Source organism: Neopsephotus bourkii, unplaced genomic scaffold (genome assembly GCF_033783945.1).
Source record: "Neopsephotus bourkii isolate Nb327-2 ecotype Australia unplaced genomic scaffold, CSIRO-AGI_Nbou_v1 NB_1760, whole genome shotgun sequence".
Taxonomy (NCBI): domain Eukaryota; kingdom Metazoa; phylum Chordata; class Aves; order Psittaciformes; family Psittacidae; genus Neopsephotus; species Neopsephotus bourkii.
This window is the reverse complement of record NW_026902234.1, coordinates 4,611,940-4,635,440: the sequence shown is the minus strand read 5'-3', so window position 1 is coordinate 4,635,440 and position 23,501 is coordinate 4,611,940. Positions and strand designations below refer to the sequence as shown.

Sequence of the window (23,501 nt, the reverse complement as noted above, 5' to 3'; positions counted from 1 at the left end):
CAGTTTTCACCACTAGCCAGGCCCAAGGTAATTATGGACTTTACTGAAGGCTGTCTTAAGTTATTATTTTAGGACAGCTTTCCCTTCATTTCCTATGACCTTTGAAGCAACTATAAGGCTTCTTACAGTTTGCATTACTTTAGCTGCTCTTGGTCCATCTGATATTGTAGACATGGAGGTGAGGCTGCAAACACAGCACTCAAGTCACTGACTATAATATTTTTGAACTGATATGCTCTTTCCCTCACAGGTGTAGCACCTGCAGTTTTATCTGCAGCCTCAGGGAGATAATGTGGCTACAAAGCTTAACAGAGGAAGTTGCTAGTCAATAAGCTGCCACAAACACCAATAACTGTGTATGCCTCTCCATTTGTACTCCATTGAGTTCAGCTGCAGCACTCAACAAGAGAAGTGGGCAGCCTTTCTTAAAGATCGGAATGAAGAAAAGGTAGGTGTGTGACTCTGCCACAGATCAGACATCATAATTGCTCTGTGGGTAGGTTTGCTGCTATTCTGAACCCCAGATATGTGATGCTGTGGAGAGGCTTCTGAGGTCTCTTTGGCCATTGGAGACCCTTTGTGGTTCCATGTGGGCACCAGTGAAGCTGGCAGAGAGACCTTGAGTGAGTAACTGCAGGGCTCTAAGGGTTATAGACAAGGGTATGAGGCTCTGGTGATGATGGTCTCAAACCTGCTGCCCAAACAATAAAAACTATACAAATGTTGGTTTACACTCTGCATCAGCTCCTAGCTTTGTAGCTAGTCTTGCAAGCAGGACTTGGGCTTCTGTGACCGTAAGACTTTCTCTGAGATTTGAGGATTGCTGGAGAGAGGTGAGATCCATCAGACAAGGTGGGAAAAGAACAGTAAGTTCAGTAACCCTGAGAAAAGATGAAAGCAAGGACCGTCAGCAGACAGATATTAAAGCCTCCAGATAAGCAGGGGGAAGAGAATGGGACAGAGCAATAAGGGAGGACCATACAATTCACTAAGAAAGCAGCACAGCTGAAAGCCCATCTCAAATGTGTGTACATAAATAAACCTGCTGTTGGAATAACATAGGAGGAATTCTAGTGGATGATGCCATTTCAGCTGCAGACATGGTAAGACAGTTTGCTTGACTGGAATGCTTTGCTGAATGCATACAGACTCTTTAAGAACAAGCAGTTAAGATGTGGTGGGATGGCTGCAGCCTGTCTTGAATGGATGGAGATTTAAGTCATGGGAGCTTATGGGTTAAGATCAATAAGGTGGACAAAAATGGTGTGATTATGGTGAGCACCTGCTACAGGCCACCCAAACAAGAAGAAGTAGTGGACTGGAAAAATAGTAATGATTTCTGGATCTTACTAGGGACTCAGCCACCCCAATATCTTCTAGAATCAATGATAACTTTTTGAAACAGGTATGGAACAGACAAACTAATAATGGAAGTGCTTTGCCTGACCTGCTATTCACAAATAAGGAAAAACTGGTCAAGAATACAATAGATGGTGTTCACTGTGGCTACAATGGCCATGAAATGGTAATGTTTAATATCCTAGGAGGAATACAGAAGGTGAGCAGGAGATTAAAGACCCAGAACTTTGGGAGAACAGACTTTAGCCTGTTAAGAAACGGGTAAGCAGGATCCCAAGGAAGGCTTCTCTGAAGGACAAAGGATGCTCTGAAGGACAAAGGTGCCTAAAATATCTTGTTCCTCACAGGAAACTTCCTTAAAGCACAAGAATGGTCCCTCTCAGTGGACAAGAGTTCAAGCATGACAAGAGCTGCATGAGGAAGAACACAATCATCAGGTTTGAAAATACTGTTATTTCTCTTTCCTCAGCATTTTTTGACATCAGATCTGGAAAACTGTGTCCAGTTTGGGACACAGAGACATACTGATAAACTGAGATGATGACCACCATGATGAGTAGGGGAATGGAGGATAAGGAGAGGCTGAATAAGCTCGGGAAGAGAAGGAAAACAGTTCTGAAGGAGATGGATAGAGGAACAGATCAGGGCAGCAGGGCACACAGTAGAGCACACCACCCTGCCTTCTAGAGGCAGGCTAAAACCTGCCTCTTCTGCATCAGGTTCTACCTTAGTTCTCCCCACAAGTTATCACACATTTAAGGTATTAACTACTGTGAAGATTTCCTACTGGGAGAGAAAGAAATATAGCAATTTCATGGTGTCATACCTTTGGGTCAGAGAATCCCTCTTACTCCCCATTTAACTCCATTAATGGGCCATTGATCAGTAATACCATAGTTAGTTGGGAAACTGACTTGTGCCCAAAACTTGTCACAGGATATAGCTTAAATTATATCAAATGCAAAGGATTTATAAGCAATTCTTACGTCAGCATGGTCACTCCCACAGCATGACTTTAAGTCATGATATAATTAAGCCTTCACCTTGGTAATATGAGTACTTCTGAGAAGAGCTGAGAGCAACAAGCTTTTTTCAGTGTCTTTGTGGGTGATCTTCAGTGTTGGGTAGGATCATGATGTTTATAGTGAGTACCTTCCCTGGGCAACCCCGACCTACTGGTGAGACTGGCAGTAGATACAGAAGAGCTTGGTCAGGAACCATGTTCCCCTACCCAAGCCAAAATTTCCCGTGCAAGCTGAATGGCTCCAGGGTCCTAAACTGTGCTGTCATCACTACCTTTTGGCAAATTATAGCAGGATTTTGTTAAATATCTTTGCCTTTCAACAGCAATAATGCAATAATAAATAGAACACAGCTCTTCTCTGAACTGCTGATTGAGAACAGTTCTTAAGTCAAAAAATACTACATACAGAGTAGGAAGTCATGATTTCCCTTGAATAATATCTGCTCTAAAGAGACAGAGGGTGAGAGGGGCAAAGAGACAGGCCCAAAGTCACATACTAGTTTAACAAAGCTCACTTAACTTCACACGTCTAAAAAAATAGCCTCTCTACATTCCCTCAGTAAAGAAAACAGAGGTGTAGGGTTCCTCCATAAGGAATTAGGCCCCTCTTTCAGGACAAAATGAATCCGCAGCTAGGGGAACTTCTTATGTACCGTTTTTACTGCAGATGCCTCTTTTATTGCCTCTTGCAGGCCTCCTAGGGAAGACAAAGGAGACTACTGCAAACTTGGGGATCTAACTTTCCCCTGCATAGAGGAGGGCAGATGAAGTAACCCAGAGAGAACAGACATGTCCCTTTGCACCTCTGCCCATCAGTTCCTGCTGTGTTTCAAGTGCCCTTTTCCTCTGTAACAGCCTCTGCTACTTTCTAGTCACAGCTGAGGTTTTTTACAGATTACAAATGCAGAAAGAGTAGGACTCACATGGGCTCTTACCCTGCAAATTAGTGACAAAAAGCATTGAAATATCTTGTGATTTCCATCAGACTATGAATATATTTTGTATGTCTTTTAAAAGTGTGGAGGAGTAATTCTCAAGGGATCAAATTCAAGTATGCAGGAGGATTTTCAGCAAAAATATTATAAAATACTTCCCACACTTCACTGAGGATACTTTAAAATGGAATAATGATCACTTGCTGTGCATGAAGAGCTGAGAGGTGAAGTTGGTAAGCAAGGTCAGCAGGTCAGTAACAGAAGCAGAAAAAGAGCCCGGGCCTTTTGGTCCTGACATGAGTGGCTCTAACCTGTAACAAAATATTGCTCTCACAGGGCTGCCTCTCACCAGGCTATATACAAAGGAGAATAACGACTGAGCACATGATATCATTTACATCCTGCACAACTGTATCTTACACACCAGTGTGACATCTTCCCAGACTTTGCAAGGTTAACTGAACAGTATCCCAGAGAGCTGCCCATATCACCTGAATCATGGCAGAGTGCATCCTCCACAGTGCATTTGGGTTATGAGGAAGGAGGAAGTTAGGTTATTTGTTATCTTTCCTTCACAGAGGTTTAGAGCTCCCACTTATTCATATGTGACAACTATTTTTTGTACTCTACTGTTCCCTGTCTTCCAAATTCCTTGAGCCAGATTCCTTGAACCATAATGATCTTTTCTGTCACTTACTAAAAAAGCACCTCTCTTTGGCCTTTGAGAATCCTATAAGGCAGCACCCCTAAATATGCATTCTTTTTCCTGTTAAAAGAGTAGATTGAAATTGCAGTGTAATCCCATGATTTGTCCTGTATTATTATTTTTTTTAAATCCAAAAGCTGCTTTTAGAATAATTTCATGACTAAGTAACTGTGGAAAGAATTGTCTCCATGGCAGGCATTCCACAAGCCAAAGGATAGAAGCATATGCTTTTTCGTTCTTTTAGCCATGAATAATACAATTTTTGGTCAAGGAAAATGGAAGCAATACCTCATCTTTTCTATTCTTTAATTGACTGAGCAAACAGTATACCCACCAGCAATGATGAAAAAGCCTCCTCCTGCTTTGTACAGAATGTGACTGGCAAAAGGAGCTGCACAGATGATGAAGAAACTAGCCATCACAATAGTGACTACTCCCAGCAGCATAAGAACTGTCCAGAAACCTCGATAAACTGGAGAAAGGGAAGGAGGAAAAAACAACACAACACTTTTTAGAACTTAAACAAGTGGCATATTTGGCTAACAAAGACATTTAATTTCCCCTTCTTACTTGCCTTATTAACAAATGAAACATTCATTCTATTGCGCCTACAAGTTACATATCATGTGGACTAAATTAGGTTTGAATGTCAGTCCTTATCTGATGATCAAGGAAAATAGGTTATAAATTACCATGAATAAAATCTGTCTGCTTAATATTTAGCAGTCACTTGTAAGATAACAACTTGACCAAATTTATGCTCTTTAGAAAACGGTACACCAAAGCTGTAGCAATGTTTCTTTGGGATAAATGACTAGACTGAAAGGATGCAATTGTTTTAACCCAATTGCCTGGGAGAAGCAGAAAGCTGCACCATCTTGACATTCTTAGTGCTCAGACCATATCACCAATAGCAATCTGCAAGTTCTCTACAGTCTACAACTGGATAATTCCCCTTACATACAGTTATATTCAATAGATGAAAATCTAAAGCAGGAGGGGGAAGAAACTCAAAAAATGTAACCAAGCTTTCTGAAAAATGGTTAAGTATTTTAAGCCAGCCTATTCCTGCTCTAAAGCTCTCTGTATTTTATTAAATTTAAAACATGATGTTTCAGAAGCCCTGTTAGTGCCAAGCAGCGCTGAATTAATGGATGCAGCTGGTGATAAATGAGCCGAGAGTTTTGTGACATACCCTGGCCAAAAGAGTCTTTCTAACAATTATTTTTTAGCTGGCTAATTGCACATCCATTTAATAAAGTCATCATTTTAGAAATGATACAAGAGTGACATACATTTCTCCCATGAATTTAAAAATTGGTACATTAACACAACCCATTAGTAAAATTATGAGTTGCAAAGATCTCCATCGTCAGATCTGAAAATCTTGAAGCACTGACAATTCAGTCAGTGAAAAACATTTCCACCCAACTGAGGGAAAGCATATAAGCCAGCTGGCAAGTCAGGAAAAGTGAGTCACAAAAGAAACTGCCAGTTATCTTTTGACAGCACCTACTTACTGTTATGGCAAAACACAACCAAGAAACTATTATGCTGGTTCATATACTTAAAGTTTCCCATTCATACAGCTTGTTAGAGCCAGCTTCTGGAAAAATTTGGGTTTGCCCTCATCTGAAATCCGGAGGTGCACTACACATTATCAGCTTGTGCTTCCCATTATTGTGTTCCAAAAATCTATAGTTTTTAACTTGACTAGCTTAACTCATGCTAAAGTATATATCCTCTTGCTTCTATGTTAGCTAGATCACATTCACATCACATTAGCCACACTTTTTAAATAACATCCTTTTTAATCCATGCAAACATTCAGAGACATAATTTTCTGCCACACTGGTCAGCAGATTTGGGGATGAAAGGATGACTGTATCTGAAATAAGCTGGCAGAAGGGTTAAAACTGTGTTTTGGTTCATATCCAATACAACTCTTCTTTCCACATAAACAAAAAGAATATGGAAATAATAGGTAAGAAATAAGGTTGTGGTTCAGCAAAGCAGTTAAGTGTATGTTCTGCTCTAAGTACTCAATCTCTTACGGGATTTAGGCACCTGTTTGAAGTTAAACTCATAGTTAAATGATTCACTTAAAGCAAATGGACAGTGAATGGAGACCTAGAGAGGTAAATCTCTCAAGTCCTTCAGTCTTGGGTTTCTGAAGCAATTTCATATTATTTTACTCATGGGACTACTTTGCTAAGCTTCATCGCAGTCCCCAAGTCCATGGGACATTATACTTCCTCATTTAAAACCTAATACCACTAAATCAGTCTATAACCACCCAACTCCTTTACATGGATGGCCCAAGGTACTTCAAAGTCATGCTACATAATAGGACACATTGGCCAAAACGGACCTTGAAAAAGGTTTCTTCAATACCATTATAGTCAGTCACCTAAATCATACAGCATTGTTTCTATTTTCTGAATGGATGAGGATACAAGACTCTCCAGCATTACAAAATCAGTATTCAGTTTCATTATCTGTTCTTCATACAAGAAACTCTGAAGTCTGCTTTTAGTGAAATTTTACCAGAAAAGCTTTATTTGTTCAAATATTCCTGGAAACATAACACAAAATCAGAGTACATATGTAACTGATGAAAATTTGTTTAAACCTCTCTGTAGCTATACAAGACAAAAGATTTTTCTATGATCCAACAGCATAACGATTTTATACATGATACATGAAATACTGATTTGACCTGGCTATCACCTAAAATAAGCTTCCATTCTATTTCTCTAGAAATAATTATTTACTCTAGAGATTCACAGATAAATTCTGATGACCCTAATGCTTGTTTATCCAGCTAACTCTGTCCTTAAACATCAGTTAGAAAACACAGTATAGTTGGCAGGTAAAAAGTCTGCAATGCTCCCAGATCTGCAACTTTTCAAGCAAAAGACTACCCCCTCTAATTTGCAAGACAGTAAGTCATTTGGATAATTTGTGGCACAGGTCTGAGAAACATCCGAAGAACATTTAGACTTTTTTGTTAGCAAGAAGCCATTTTTCTGCAAAGGCCTATTTTTGCTCAGACATTTCCCATCTTCTCTGCCCAGATGGGCAAGATCAGTTCCTACATGGCTAATAAGTCAAAATTACAATGCAGCCCTACTGTCATTTACCTTAGCTGGCATCTACAGATGGATGCAAAAGAGCCGGTTGAAATTAAACCTTCCTAAGAATGAACTTACTCTTCAAGTCAAAGACTTTGCTGCTCTGAGACTGAGGTAAACCATGACAACTAAAATGCAACAGAAGATGCTGCTCTGAATTATGCTTCTTTATATCCCATGAAAAGGGCTGACACTGTGATCCAAGCAGCCTGTTTCAAGAAATAATGGTTCAGCACACTTATGCAAAGTGTTAACATAAGTTTGCATCAGTTAAAGTCTCACTGAGGCAGTTCTTAAGGTAGCCCATATTCCGGTCCAGATGACAAAGAGCACACTTGTCTCTGCAAGGTACTTCACAGATACGTTTGATAGCTACCTCAAATACATGCATTAATCAAAGTATTTCTTACAACAGAAGAAATAAAGTACAAGCACTAACGCAGAGTCCAAGGTAAACCTATCTGCAGTGTTAATCTTTGATACCATTGCTCTGTGTTGCAAGAGTGCTAAACAGAAGGTTCTGTAACTTGTCTTGGTAAGCTGCCCCTTTGTCGGGTACATTTGCCTTGGCAGTGACATGCAGGCCTAAAAATAAAATAGTACTTAGAGGAAAACAGGAGTACACACGGTATGCTTGTCTTTTGAGTTCTGCACCGTTTGGCCTCCATACTATGGGAACATTATAACCAGTATATTCCTTTAAAATTGCATGACTTGTAGCTTTCCCTTGCTACTTGCTTTTCTCCCTAAAGATGCTAATTTGGGTCCCTCTGGAGACTTTTGCATCATTTGAAATCTAGAAGTATTATCTGGTTGTGAATAAGGAGCCAAATTTTTGAGAAATGTCTGAAAATTATCTAGTACAGTAAATCCCAGCACTGATTATAAACTAAGACAGAGATTTATATTTTAAGAAGTTACTGCTGCATGGTATGAAAGAGAAGCAATAATGTGTTTCGGCAAAGTTCCACAGCTGTGTCACCTATAACACACACTTCTGTAGCAGCTACACATATACACCTCTGAAGCTCCATAATTCAGGAACAGGTTAGCTAAAATGACAATGTGACACACATCTACTATTGGAGATGTTAACATCAACCTCATGAAACCATATTACGTATCTTATTGTCCTTGCTGACTTCAAGTGTTTTAAAATTTCAGGCATCAGCCCATATATTTTCTATGACTTATAAAAAAAAAAGAACTCAAAACCCAGACACTTAAATTTAATATCAACACAAATTGTTAAGCACTAAAAATGCTGAAAAACTTCTGAAGCATGTGTGAGTACAGTGTTGCATAAACATTGCTAAGGACAGGCAAAATGCCTTGGGAACATTGCCTTGAATTTTCACCCACAAGCTTACCTCCTAAATTCAACTTTTCCTGTGATTTAACTGTGGGCTGCAATTTAGAATATGTCTTTTTTACCTCTCTATTTCATGTAAGAGATATCAAAATTCATCTGACATGAGCATTGCCACTCACAGCATAAAATACTGTAAAAGGTAAAGTGCCTGAACTGCTCTAAATCAGGAGTATCTATCTTCTCCGCAGATAAACAACTATGAATGAGGTCAGAGATCTCATCAGTACACAGGAGACACACCTGGCAGCACAGTAAACCTTGCAAGACTTTTCTCAGTTTCACTCAATACCTGTTAATACCCCTTAGCAGTAATAAACCGTTGTGGTTTTTTTTTTTAATAACCTTAATGGTAAAATAAATACAATAGCCACAGTAGGAATACATTACTTTTTTTAAATACTTCTTACTTTATCACTGCTTAGTGGCTGGGGTGTTCTCCCTTAGTAAATGTACTGTATTACAATCCTTCATGGGCAATTATGTGACTGTATTGCATAACAGAATTATTTTTGCCCTAGAAATAAGCTACTGCTAACATTTCACTGTACAATTTTTATTCTCAGATTTCATTGCTGATATTTTTTAGTTTAGTTTAGGTTAATTTCAACCCAGTAACAAACCTGCCAATAAAGTTGATCACACCATTTTAGATTTAACAGTTGCTGAACCAGAATTTCGCTTCAGTCCTATAAATGTTGTGTATTCTACATTTTATTAGGCATTACTTCAAATCCTGGCAATGTGCCTGGTACTAGACTAAATAAGGTACTAATAGTCAGGAAAAAAAGTATTAGCAGCTACAAATCAGAGTATTAAACTAATGTGTCAGTGCAGCCCCATTAAATGTCTTCCAATTTAGCTTCAGAAGGCTCTGGGGCAATTTACAACAGTTAAGGAACTACTGTTCATTTCCAAGTAAAATTAAAAAAACAACAACAAAAAAAAAAAAAACACCTCCAAACCAAAACTCAAGAATAAGATTAATGATTTAGCTAAGTGCTAAATTTTGCACTTCTTTGTCTTAGGAATAATCCCACTGCATCCAATGGGACTCTCTGTACAAATAAGTACTTTGTACATTTTTCAAAAACAGGCCTAGTATTGTCCTGTAGTAAAAGAGTTTTATAAAAGTGTGATAGTCCTTGAATGTCACTGTTAAGTAATCTAATGCCATGATACCATGCAGTAATCTAGCTAGCAACTAATTATTATTTAAATACTACATTATCATGATTTCAAAATAGCCTGACAGGATAACCACTCTGATTACGATTACACAAATGCATGTTTATTTAAGGATGCAGAGTTCACTACTCTGTCACTTTTATTCTACGGGGTAACTTCATATTTATTTATTCCTAGGTTGTAGTTTGTTGCACATATATTTGTGAGTCATCATATAAATGAATCTGCTGGCAACACAATGAAGTGCTGTCTAAGTCTACTTAAGAGCTGCACACTATAATAGCTGCCACTATAAACCGCTGTACCATCACAGAAGTTGCTAGAGTCAGGCTTCCTCGAGTTCATTTAGATACCTGTTACAGGTTAAGATAAATGACATGGCATAAATTTCTTTAAAGCACTTTAACCACAAATGATGGCTAGCACAGCTGTGGATACCACACACTGCAGGTGGGTGAAGTCCTCACCACTGTGCCAAGATAATAAACAAAACTGGTGAATGAACAAAAACATTGTAACTGTGATTAAAAGATACAGCAAGCTGTAATTTCAGTGCAGTGCTACTTAACCCTTCAAAGCTGATCATGTATCTGACGGTAATGATAAAAAGAAATCTGAAACATTAAGACATGCATTCAGATTTCCACTATAAGCATCACTGAAGGCTTTTCTGCCTTTATGTTTCCATCTAAGGCTAAAATTCTTGACACCAAGAGCTCATAGCCTAGGTTTGTACAGCAGGATGAACCAAGCTTTTGGTCTAAAGCCGTGTAAGGTGCACTGTAACACAGAACTTCAAGGTCCTCAATGTTTTGAGTCTTTTGGGAACTATAATACAAAAAGTATAAAACCAACATACAAAAAGATGTAAACCAGCTAAGAGGGGATAAATCGGGCTTCTTTTGAATTCTGGCACAGGAAGCCTCTGAGCCTAATTCATACTGACACTAACGCCAAAGGAGCTGTGTCAACAGAGAACTTGGTCCAGACACTGCACTCAAAAATCACCAGAGATTTTATGTCCCTCAGGAAACTTATCTTTGCCTGAGCCCTTCTAACTGGATGGTAACAAGGAACTCCACAAACAAACCACACTTTTGTTTCCACTGGGGGCTACAGTTAAATCCAAATTCCTCTGGTAAGGTTCCAAAGTCTCTTAAGCCAAACAGTTTGTAAAACAAGTCACGTGCCTTCACTTGCTCAGAAAACTAACAGTCCTGTTAACAGAAAAGTTAGCGATTTTTATAAAGATGTGTGGTACATACATATTTTACTGTTCTAATGAAGTGTAAAGCTTTTTATTCAGCTGTTTATTTTTCTAGAAAAGAGCAAGCTGTTTTTCAGAATATTTCTTCTTATACACACCTAATTAAAATAGGATTTGAGAGTCTCACTAAAATTACAGCTATAAACCTGTGTGAGAGATTTCTTTTTTTTTATCCCGAAAAGCAAATACGTTGAGAAAGTTATGAGAAGTTGAGAAAGTATATGAAAATGGTAATATTCTATCAAGAAACAGTAGCAGAACCAAAAAAGGGACAATAACTTCAGTCTTCTGGTAGTGGCTTTTTGTTCTGTGTTTAGCTTATGCAATGTATTTGATGCAGCCAACTGGATATAAAATAGTTCATGAAATCTTGCTTTTCATGAAATCAAACTGAGGCCTTTTGCCACTGGCTTTTACGGAGAAGCATTTCCTCCACTGTGAATCAAGAAGAGGATAACCTTCTAGCATTTCTTAATTTAGCAACTGCAGTTGCAGAGAGGTTTATAAACTTGTTTGCCAAATATCATGGGCAGGACCGTCAAACTAGACAAAAGGAGAAAGTTTTAAACTAACAGAAGAAATGAAGACATAAACTTTTTCATAAAAAAGTTGTGAAAGATTCTTGAACAAGCATACCTGCTCTAGTAAATAACTTGGCTTGGATGCTGAAAACGAGCTGAAGGCATAAAAAAAATCCCCTTCAGTTTTAATGAGCTTGAAAGCAATCCAACAGTATCTATTTATATAGCAGGAATGGCTTTGAGTACACCCTACCTGGGCCAGCATCCCTACTATAGTTCTGTCTATTTTTAATCTCCTTATATGAAGTATATAGATAAGAAAATTATATTTGAGCACTGGTTCTTTTTGCAAACATAACTAAAATTAATTAAACTTTTGATGATATTCCTTCTTTCTTTATTCATTTGTCGACTTCTGTGTAATCATGTAATATGAATAGAGGATCCTTTGTGAATGTATGAGTGAATGGTGGAATATAAACTCTGTCTAGATTATTGGGACCTGATGACTCTGTCATTTCCAAATGGAAAGATAAACTGTGCTAGATGTGCTGTAAAATTACAGATTAGATCTCTGAATGGTGAGGTCTGAATTCTTCCTGGACAAACAGCTCATAATTTCTAAAGATTAACAGAATCATTATCAGTTCAACTTACTTTCTTTTTCATGTCTGCAGCACAAAAAATGGATCCTGAAGACACTTTAACGTTAGCAAAGGCATAATTACAGCTTCAGGACAGGAAAGGATCACTGAGTGAGCTCAGAGACATGCAGCATCCACACATTGTGGGTTATTTTAAAAAGTCATATGAAATCAACAGAAATGACAAAACAAAACTGTCCATTGCTACAATCTTAGGCATACACTGTTGAGAGTAATTTCAGAGCCTCAGCTCCCTATAGTGTCAGTGTAGAGAAACTGGCACATCCAGCAGTCAGTGCAGTATATCTGAATTAGTTGAATAAACTTAGACAGTACTAAGGCCCCTCTACTCCTTCCTCATAAAGTAAAACTGCAATATATTTCCACATGTGATTATTTAACAAAAAAAGCAGGTTTACTGGAATGCATGAGAAATACTTGTTCAAGGAAGATACTTTTTATGCGAGAAAATAAAGCACTTCAAAAGGAAATATCTCTTTAAAAAAAATAATAAAAAATTACCATCATTCTGCCATTACGCTTAAAGCTAAGCATTCATTTAACTACTTTGCTACTTAGTGGCTTAAATTTGTATGTTGTAAAATAATGAGAAGTATGAAACACCAAAGCTATTAATTAAACTGTGTGGACTGATAAGGATGTTTTATACTGAAGCATACAAATGGTTTTCTTGAAACTATAGGCATTGAATTCATTTGCAGCCAAAAAAATACTTACTGATTGCAGAATCATAGGAGGTTGAGTTGTGTTCATCTCGAATAAGAGGAAATGGTGACAGGTAAGCATGTGTACAATTCTTAGAAGGCGACTGGTTAGCTAAAAGTGAAAGAAAGATTAAGATCAATAATTTATTGCCTTAAAAATAAAATTTTTTAAGCCTGTTCTTCAAATGGGCAAACTGAGTTCCACAGGTCAAAATTCCAGTTTTTTTTCTCAGGCAATAACTTACAGTGGATTTAGTTTGATAGGAGATACCAGCCTTGTTATCCAGCCAAGGATATTCTTTAAAGGGCACCACAGATTTTGAGAACAGTAAAGCAGCCTTGCTGAAGGCACACTGCAATTTATATGCAATGCATATGTATGCTTTCACATGCATATATACCTTTCACTTGTGAGGGTTAATTATGTGCATCTCATTATTGCATGTCCCACAAAAAAAAAAATAAAAAAATCCCAGGAAATTACTTTTTCTCATGTGAAAGAAAAATGAAAAATATCAAGCATCTTCAGAAAGTTTACATATGAGTTTAGTTTACAGAATCAATATCCCCAGAGAAGGGTAATTTCACCCTTTATATTAAATGCTTATAAAAACATCACCTTCTTCCTTGTGAAAGATAAAAGCTGACTATAGACTAAATCACATTTAAATTTCAGATACCTGACCACAGAATTCTCCAGATAAGTAACAAAGGAAAATTAACTACAGTGAATATTACATTTGCCACCTAAGACCAAGCAATATAGTTAGGAAAACATGGGTTATTTAACTCAAATTTGTATGATGGCATCTGCTTTTCACAAGGATTGTGTAAAACTTGCAATAAGGAGAGGGAGCTCTGTACCACAGAGATAGGGTCAAAAACAGGAGAAGATGTTTTGCTTGACCTCTCTTCATGGGAGATTTTGGTTGTAAAATACTATCTGCATGTAGTGAAAGAAAGTGAAGGGCCATCTGTGAGTTTAGTAGAGAAATTCTTGTGGAGATGATGTGCATAGTTCCACTGTTTTCACAGGGAAAATACCCATGCCCTCAACCCGCTTGTAGCACTAGTTGGAAAAACTCTCCAGACAAAATTCATGGACCATCCTAACCACTAAGCTTTTTTTCCCCACATTGCAGAAACAAACAGTCTGTTTAACCTAAGTGGCAAGAGACTGTCCTGATAAGAATGAACTCAGGTTAACAGAGCAGCCACAACACTCACAGAGTAAGTTGACAGCTAAACACGTATCGTTTTGTCCCAGGGTTTCCTTTAACATACAAAAATGTGTCAAGAATTTCTTTTAGTGTAGCTAGAGAACCTGATCACTGAAGAAGCCATAAGAAACCCAGTGATTCATAAGATGGGGAAAAAAAAAAAAAAACACCAAAACCACAGCAATTTTGAGAACAAGCTACTGTAGATAATGTAAAATGAAAAAGTTACTTACTATACCAGAAATTCCACATGCTGGCATTATTCTCTCCTACATTTCCACTAAACCAGCACCTCCAGAAGAAACCTTCATGATGGAAAGTGGCCTTCTCTCCCTATAGGCAGGAAAAAAATATATACAAAAAAAGGCATTATCATACAACTGAAATTAGATGTTGAGGCAAAAAACACCACCCTCATAAGGAAACTCAGCCTATCTGAGTAGAGGTTAGCTATAGCATGTCAAAACAGTTGTACTTCATTTGAAAGGATCTCATGTTGCAAAAGTAGCATCACAAAATACAAATGCATTTTAGAGTTAATTATACCTGGTTACAAGAGGGTTTAAAGCAGGCTTAGGAGTCTCCAGAAGGTCAAGATGAGAATATTCAAAAGTTCATACAGAAATAAATTCTTACAAAATAAACATCCAAGAAGCCTATATATTTAATTCTCATTATAAATGAAAACATCCATACTAACCCCAGCATCTTCAGGTGCTTTTGAACACGTTCCTATTTCTGTAGCAAGAAGCCAATAATCAGTTCCAAATGCCACCAAAAAAAGCAAAACCCCTAGAGCTGCAAAGAAGCCTCCAAAAAATACCCCCACACTTAGTTTCATTATCAAAGTTATCTTATAAAAAGCCTCCTTAAGTACTTTAGTAAAATAAATAAAGCTATTGGGAAAGTGACTAATAAGCTGCTTGGAGAATACAGCTCATATCTGAAGAAGTTTCTCTACACTTGACTTTCTGCCTGTGCCTTTACTCCTTAATGCCCTGTGATTCGGTTTGCGTTTCCTAATTTGTGTTCCATGTGGCTGGCTCAAGCCTGACAGATGAAAAGGGCCTTCTATTTTAGGACACTGATGGCAGAGCTTCATTCTGTTTCTCTGTCTGGGCGTGGCCAGTCAGAAATAGCTGACCTTCCCCTAACTAATCGGGGATTGACTTGAAATATTATTGCAGTTGGTGCATCAACATCAGTGGAGATGGAGGTGCAATGGCTCTGTCCATCCACGTGAACAGAGCATGTAACAGCAGAAAGGACTTCCAAAGTTCAGGCTTGGTGGTGAATGTTTCCTTAGTCGCTATCAGGGAATGAAACACATGCAACACTTCAGAAGTTACTATCTCGTGTTAGTAAATGAAGGCTGAGAATTTTTTATGGCAGCCAAGTTGAAGAGATGCCTTTGAAAACTCTAAACTTTATTATAACTGCAGGTAGCTATAAAAATTTCCATCCTACTGTTAATGTAATAACTTTGACAACACTAAACTAAGCATTTAACTGCTTTATTTATTCATATGCATCTTATTTGCATACATCAGAAAAGCATGCAATCAAAAATTCCTCCCAACACCTGGTAAGAAAACGTCAATCTTTTTAAAAAAGAAGACTCTTTCCCATGCATGTGCTTTGGCCATTTTGGAAGGCGATCAGGTAACACATTTAAATTCCAAGGACTCCCCCCCCCAAAAAGGCTTTTCAACAACTTCTATTTATGTAAAACAAGCCTTCCCAAACATATCTAGTGGATTACATGCTTCTGTAGATACTTGTTGAGTTTATACTATGCGCCTTATTCTGCAGTCCTTACCCAAAGTAGAAAATATTCCACGAACATCCTGCGCTGGGAAGTGCTGGGATCAAGAGAAGGATGAAGTCAGTTTACTCCAGAAAACATTTGCCATGTAATTTTATAACAACCGACTTAGGTCTCCAGAGGGAGTCCTTCCAGTATCCCAGTATTTCTTTGGAGAGTGCAGCAGTGTGCTGAAGGAGAGCAAGGAAAAGACCTCGCCTCACTTCCAGACAGATAGATGAACCAGAGATACGTCCTTGGTGTTTGTACATGATCTACCTAACACCATATTCACTTTTGTTATGAGTCATATTTCATTCAAACCTGACACTATCCTAATTTCTTACACTATAGGAGCATTTTGTGGCCTTTTTGCACTGCACACTTTCAGTGTATGCAGAACAGTAAATGATTTTTCAGTCAAACAGACTCTTTCTGCCATATTTACTTTCCCTGCATTCATTGATGCAGATCCCTTTGCTATAGCAGAAAGTGATCTTTCAAAACATCACTTTAGAAAGTAATGTTTTATTGTTCTTTATTAAAGAAAAAATATCTTCAGGAAAAAGAACAACACACTGAATGTGCTATAAAAGAAAACAAGGCATATTTTAGGAAAGGATTACTTGCAGTTTAGAATAATGCTTTAACTTTTGGTCAGCCCTCAAGTGGTCAGGCAGGTGGATTACATGATTGTTGCAGGTCCTCACCAATTGAAATATTCTCGTCTAGTCTCTCCTATCTTATCCAAAATAGAACAAAGGAAATAAGGAAAAAAAATGTTCAGGACTAACACCCAAATTTAGACAATTTCACACAAATTTGTATTCCAATTTGTATGCTATTATAATGAATAGCAGTGCAGTCAGAAGAGCCTGGAGAACAGTTCAGCACAACCTAAATAAGACTCAGAAAGCTCAGTTCAATCACTCAAGCAGACACCTAGCTCTAGTTACTTCCCGAGTTATCCTGCTGGCATCTTTATCCAGAAAGGCATATTTCTCTCCCAGTTTTAACCACACCTGCCAGCCCCACACAGGAGTCTTAGGTATCTTTTTTTCACCTCAAATGGCACTAGCAGCCTACATGATGGTGACTGAAATATGCCTAGACAGAGGGATACAGTTGCCTTACTGTCATTTCCCACCACTGGATGCTCCAGGATGTCTAAGGCATCTATATCTGCAGACAGGTATGACAAAAGGATTTAGAGGAGACCCACACCTTTCTTAAATTACAATTACAAGCTAGCTTCACAGTACCTAAAAGTTGGACAGAGCTATATATGCGTACAAAATGGGACAAATTGGAAGTTGGTGAATACTGAGAGTTAAAATAATACAAATACTTTTCACTGACATGCTTCACTTCAAAATTCCCAAAGCTTTTTCAAAGATGGTTATGCACTGCTATTCATACCTATAGGTAAGGAAACTGTGGCACACAGTGGTGAAACGACTTTTAAAACATTACATCACAAGTAAAAGAACTCCAGCCAGCAGACTCAGTCACTGAACCACAAATAATCAAATCAAATGTCTGGTTTCAGTCTTATTGCACCTACCTGGCTTCAGGTCAGCAATATGCCAGTGACGCCATGAGCCCATTTCTGCATGAGAGTAAGTTACTTTTCATGAGTAGCTTCACTGAAATCAGCTTGCATAAAAAATTTCACTAAATTCAAATGACAGCTGAGCCACCGCCTGTGCAGTACATGTATTTATTTTTAATATACCGTACATGCACTCTGGTCCCAGTTTAGCATGTTCATCCTGAGAGAATCTGACTCAATTATTCTCTTTTATATTTATGGCACATTCACTGGCAGTGCTATCTTCTAAATACTCTAACATCTCTAGTATTATGCCTGACTATGTTAGGAATGAATCACAAGCCATGTTAAGAGTTGTTATGTCAGCTTAAAAATTCATGTTATCCACTGCTTGAATACACAGAAAGTATTGGGGCACTTTTTCTTCAGTTAAAGTAAATTCTGAAGGTTCCTCAATAGAAGAAAGTTTCAGGGCCAGCAGAGGTAAAGCAGGGCCAGGCTTATCAAGAAAAAAAAAATCATTACTCTGAATCTTAAACAAGGTCATGACCCAACTCCTTCCAAACCTCCTAGATGTCTACAGAAGGACTAGCGTTTTAAACCAAAGTGATGTAGCCAAATTTATCACTACTATAATGACAATTAAGTAATTAAATCAGTTTTAATGTATGATCAATTTGGCCAATTAAGCCCAATATTAATTGATTTTGTTGATTCACAGTGTGAAGATTGAAGGCCCCCCCACAGTGGAGGGATTCCAATTTCATTTAACAAAGCTGCCAAAAGCTTTATGATTTTATTTCTGTTTTATTTTCCAGATAAATAGGGCTAAACTAACTCCTAAATCTGTATATTTTATTTATGTATCTAAATAGCTCCAGCTCCAATATAGTACATGTGCCCCTCCTTTTATTTAGCAATAGGAAGAAAAAACAGACCAAAACAATATCAGGCTGTTTCTTTCTTCTTTTTTCATCTGAAGGGGAAAAAAAAGCTTGATTAGTTTATGGGAGGGGGAGGTTGTTTATTTGCTTGTTTATGTTTGTGTGTGATTGATTAAATGTCTTGTGTGTACGTCTGGAATTGGCAGGCAGCTCCTTATCTATGCTGGCAGATATGTCCATGATCTAAAAACAGCCTTTTAGAACTGGCTGCGTGTCTCACTATACACCAAAAAACAATTTCAGCAGCTGCCTCAGAGCTGAGTCCTTCTGAGACCTCAATGCCCATTTACTGTCTAAGAAAAACATTCTGAACAGCAACAGAGTATCTCACCCACTGATTCAAATCCTCACCCTGTCCATCTTCCCCAGCTGGGTAGTATGTTATCCATTGCACCTAGTGCACCTAGTGCACCATTGCTGACAGTCAAATGTCAGCAGCGTGCTGGGCAGACACACAGTCCACCTAGTACACTTTGTCCATTAAATCTTTAGCTGGGATTCATTTTACCTAACACTAGACAGCTGCAGAGTAGCTGTCTCCAATTAAGCTGGTCACCTCTGGTTACAGTCGTATCAGCACTTTTCTGGCACAGTCCATCTGATCTATTTTTGGATGACTACTTCAAAGTGCAATTACTTTGGGTTTTTTTTCCTCCACTGATTAAAAGGGGGCCTGGAATAACTAGTTTGAGATAAAACCACTTTAATCGTAGTACTACAGTAAATCAGGCCACAAATCACAGAAAGATCGAGGTTGGAAGGGACCTCTGGAGATCACCTTGCCAAAGCCCTCTGCTCAAGCAGGACCACCTAGAACTGGTTGTCAAGGACTATGTCCCCACAGCTTTTTTAATATCTCCAAGGCTGGAGAGTCCAGAACCTCTCTGGGTAACCCATACTAGTCAGTGTTCAGTCACCCTCATAGTAAAAAAATTGTTTCCTGATGTTCAAAGGGAACTTTTTGTGTTCCAGGTTGTTCTCATTGCTTCTGGTCCTGTCACTGGGCACCACCACACACCTAGCTTTGTCCTCTTTATACTCTCCCTTCAAGTATTTATACACATTCAAAAGATCCTCCTGAGCCTTGTCTTCTCCAGGCTGAACAGTTCCAGCTCTCTTAGCTTTTCCTAATAAAACACATGCTCTAGACCATCACCTTAGAGGCCCCTCACTGAACTCTGTTCAGTATGTTCATTTCTCTTTTGTACTGGGTACCCCAGAACTGGACTTGCCGCCCCCACTCAGGTGTGGCCTCACCAATGCTGAGTAGCGAGGAAGGATCACCTCCCTGAACTTGCTGGCAACACTTTGCCTAATGCAGACTAGGATACGCTTTGCCTTCCTTTCAGCAAGGGCACACTGTCAACTCATGTAATACCCCAGCAAAGATTTAAGACAGTACAAGTCCTCTACACATGGATGAAATCAAGCCATTCTGAACACAGGCACCACTGAGTTATTCGTTCCACACAAGCTCTACTAAGCACATGAAGAGATAATGATGGCAACTACCTTTCTTCTGACCTAAGGACAAAAGCAGCTCATATCCCAGCAACAGCTCCAACAGATACTTTAATAAACAAACCAACAACAATCTTCATGAGGCATTATATCTCCACATTTTTATGTACCCAGGATCCATTGTTACATACCTGCATGAACATGTGACAAATTTACAGCCACCCAGATGAACAAACTGCAGGGTGTATATCCTATTTGGACTGTCTCATACCCTCTCATACTCAGAAATTTCTACACTGTACAAAGCATCACGGGTTTATTCAGCCAAAGACAGGAAGACAAAAATTTAGTACCATTTCATGTACCCCATTCTGCATTATATCTTACATTAAAGTTACATTGGATAAATTAGGTAAAAATAGGGCAAGGCACAATATGTTTAAGTCATAACATTGGTTCATCGAGGTGTGATGAATCCATGTACCTGCAAGCTGGTAAAGTAACTAGAACCATCAAAGGTGCATCTGAGTTCCTCACATCCATAGTGAGTGCTCTAAACTTTTCTTATAATTATTGGATATTCAAGCCAAATGACAGAGAGAGAGAGAGATGGAGAGGGAGGGAGACAGACGAGGGTGCATGTGTGTGTGTGAAAAGTAATGTAGTCCAGTTCCCCTTCAATGAGCAGGGACGTCTTCAAGTAGATCAGAACCACATCCAACCTGGCAGTCGCTCTGCCATGACCACCAGTATTTACAGCTTTGAGGGTGGAGTAAAAAGGTTTCTTTCCAGATTCCTTAATTTTGCAGACCTTTACTGAGCGATTACACTTTAAATGTCCTCAAGATTAACAACAGTTTCCAAACTCAAGTTCATTTACAGTACATCTTCAAAAGTTCTGGACCACTGGATTGTAACCTTTTCTACTGGGCTCAATTTGTATTTGAAAAGTTGCAATGACTGTTCAGTGTTACCCTAATGGTCTGAAGTGGTAAACCAGAATGAAATAAGTCATTGTTAGGTTCAGTAAATTTGGTGATAGATTGTACTTTTGGGGATCTTGACCTTACCCATTTGTAATGCTGGGATCCAATAATACATTCCATTTACTGCAATAAATTGCTATAATTCTCACAGATCTGTCTTACAAAAGTATTTTACAAACTTTATTTAAGAATTTATAAGGTTTAACATTTTCTCCCAAACTGAAGGAATGAAAGGATCTTTTTTCCAAAACTGTTACATTTCAAATGACTTTCACCAGTGCTTCCACTTTGTCATGACTTGGAGCACACCCAGACACAGAGCTGTCCCAATCCCCTTGTTTGGCATTTACCACAGTGGATGTTTGTAGTAAAGGGCTGCAGATCCCTCACACCTTCTCCTCATTAGCAAACTGAACTTCAGACATTCTCCAGCAAACCAGTTCTCCTCCCATTCATAATTTGAGGCAAGGATAGCCCGCTAAGCAAGGCTAAGGACAGTCTGATCTCTGGCTGCCCAAAACTGTAAGAAAAATTTTTGCTGCCATTAAAGCATCTGTTTTTTCCCAACCCTCTCCATTTATTCAACAATGATCTTCAATTAGGACAGATGAACTAGATACCATGTTGCATTAACACTTAGACCAAATAACTGATGCAAATGTAATAAAAGTCTTCCTAGCTTACTTCTGCTACTTCTATTTCTTATCAAAGGATGGATGTGGCCCAAAATTGTTTTTTGGGCCACAGAATAGCAACAAAACTTCTCGTTCCTGGTTATTCACTATGACTACCAGGTTCATCTCATAATCACCAACTGCCACAACAGAGGGGTACACTTCCCAAGCGTGCATCATTCTTTGTTTGTAACTGCGCTTTTCCAGTCAGAATACTTACACGTATCACGGAAGCTAAATGCTCAGATTTTCTTGTGTCAGTAGTCTGCCTAATTTTCCTGGTGCTAGGATTGTCTATAAAAATCAATAATTTTGATTCTATCTCTTTTTCCAGGTCATGGAAAAAGGGTCAGATATTAGAAGACTATGCAGACATCTACCCCTTCATTAGGGAAGATTATCCATTCACAAATACAGTCTGGAGACATACCAAACAATTCTGAAGCCACATGCTGTTTGCTATTTCTCAGTATGTATTGATCTACTGTCTTTAAGAATCATCCAGTAGCAAGTCAAACACCTTAAAACCATAATAAATCAAATACCTTAAAGCTATGTAACTGTACTGTACTGATAGTACTTTAATCAACCAACTATGAAATTCTGCCCCCAAAGATATGAAGACTGGTTCTATTTTCCTTAAGACTGTGATAAGTTCTCTTCTGTATTTCATTCATTACTTGTTTCCCTTATCAGTCATACCATCACGTTCTTTGGGAACTTCATCTTCAGATTTATTTGGGAGCCTTTATCTTAAATTTTGTAATTGCAGTGACAGATCATGAGAACCTCCAAGGCTGCAGGAACCATTTCCCTTCAGTTCAAATGCAAGAGATATTTGCCATGTTACTATATATTAATGCTTTTCTCACATATTATACAAAACTAAACATGCAATATACACAATTCTTTAATGATCTGATCAAGCTTGCCAGTATAAAAGCAGGAAAAGATCTGTTAAAGGAAGTGATATCTGTATGTTTTCTAAATTATTTTTGTTCTTGGACACACGGTTTGCCCTGACATTGTTACTGGAGCATCAAAAGTGGGCTATTCTCTTTAAAAGCCATTTATTCTGCTTTACAAGCCATTCTGCATGGAGACTGCTTGAAATAATAGGCTAAACTAAGGAAGTTTCACTATCAGGGAATCCATTATCTCTGCCTACAATAATTTGTCCCCATTATATTAGATCATTTTAATCTTCAGTATCTAAGAAGAATGCAGAATTGCCAGAGCTGGTTTCTGAGACTTATAGCACAGACTGACATTTACACAGAACCTCAAAAATTTCACCTGGGCTCAGTGTTTGCACAAAATTCAATCTGCCTTATACCGCAAGGAGAGTACCTGAACTCTTGCAGTATCTTTTAATCATCCACCTCCTTAAGTTTCCTCTGATAAATCATCAGGCCCTTTCCACTTCTTTTATCAGACAAAATGACCATGAGTAAAAATAGCACAATACTGAGAAGACAATATACGGTCAATTCCCATAATGCCTTCTCTCACTGAGAGGGTTTGTTATTCAAAGTGGCCTCAGAAAGCTAAATTAATAGGATGCATTGGTTAAGCCAACTATAAAATATCACAGCCACTGGGATAATAACTAAATCATTGTAGAGATTCTGAAAACATCTTTTCCCTCTGCATATGCTAGGCTAAACTTTGCCTTAGTGTCTTATAAAAGCTGCATATAGAGGAATACATCTTGCTTTCTACATTTTTTGGTTGGTTGGGTTTTCTTGAGCTTAATTCTTCATAACCATAAGGAAAACCACACTCCCTTCTATTTTTTGGTGATCTAAATCTGTTGAAGACCCTTGATCATGTAATATTTATTTCTTCTGAAAACATGAAGACAAAAGTGAAGTTACCCTATTGCCAGTCATTGATTAATCATTCTCAAACTTTATCAACTGGTGGTAACTTTTAAAATGTGATTCATTATAATTTTTCAAAAGCTTTTCTGATAATTAAAAGCAAAT

General features: G+C 38.2%; 1 protein-coding gene across 2 annotated transcripts in view; it reads right to left on the bottom strand.

Annotated features, from left to right (window-relative positions):
• Positions 1-23,501, bottom strand: part of TMEM182 (transmembrane protein 182) — a 37,792-nt gene that overhangs the window by 5,479 nt on the left and 8,812 nt on the right. The window contains exons 2-5 of one of the 2 annotated variants that reach the window (XM_061377706.1): positions 14,793-15,063; positions 14,326-14,425; positions 12,886-12,984; positions 4,359-4,496 (exon numbers count right to left, since the gene is read on the bottom strand). In XM_061377706.1, the coding sequence (XP_061233690.1) occupies positions 4,359-4,496; positions 12,886-12,984; positions 14,326-14,425; positions 14,793-14,933 (478 nt within the window). In that variant the 5' untranslated portion in view covers positions 14,934-15,063. Of the gene's footprint in view, positions 1-4,358; positions 4,497-12,885; positions 12,985-14,325; positions 14,426-14,792; positions 15,103-23,501 lie in introns of those variants that run through there. The other variant, XM_061377705.1, reaches the window with a different exon arrangement.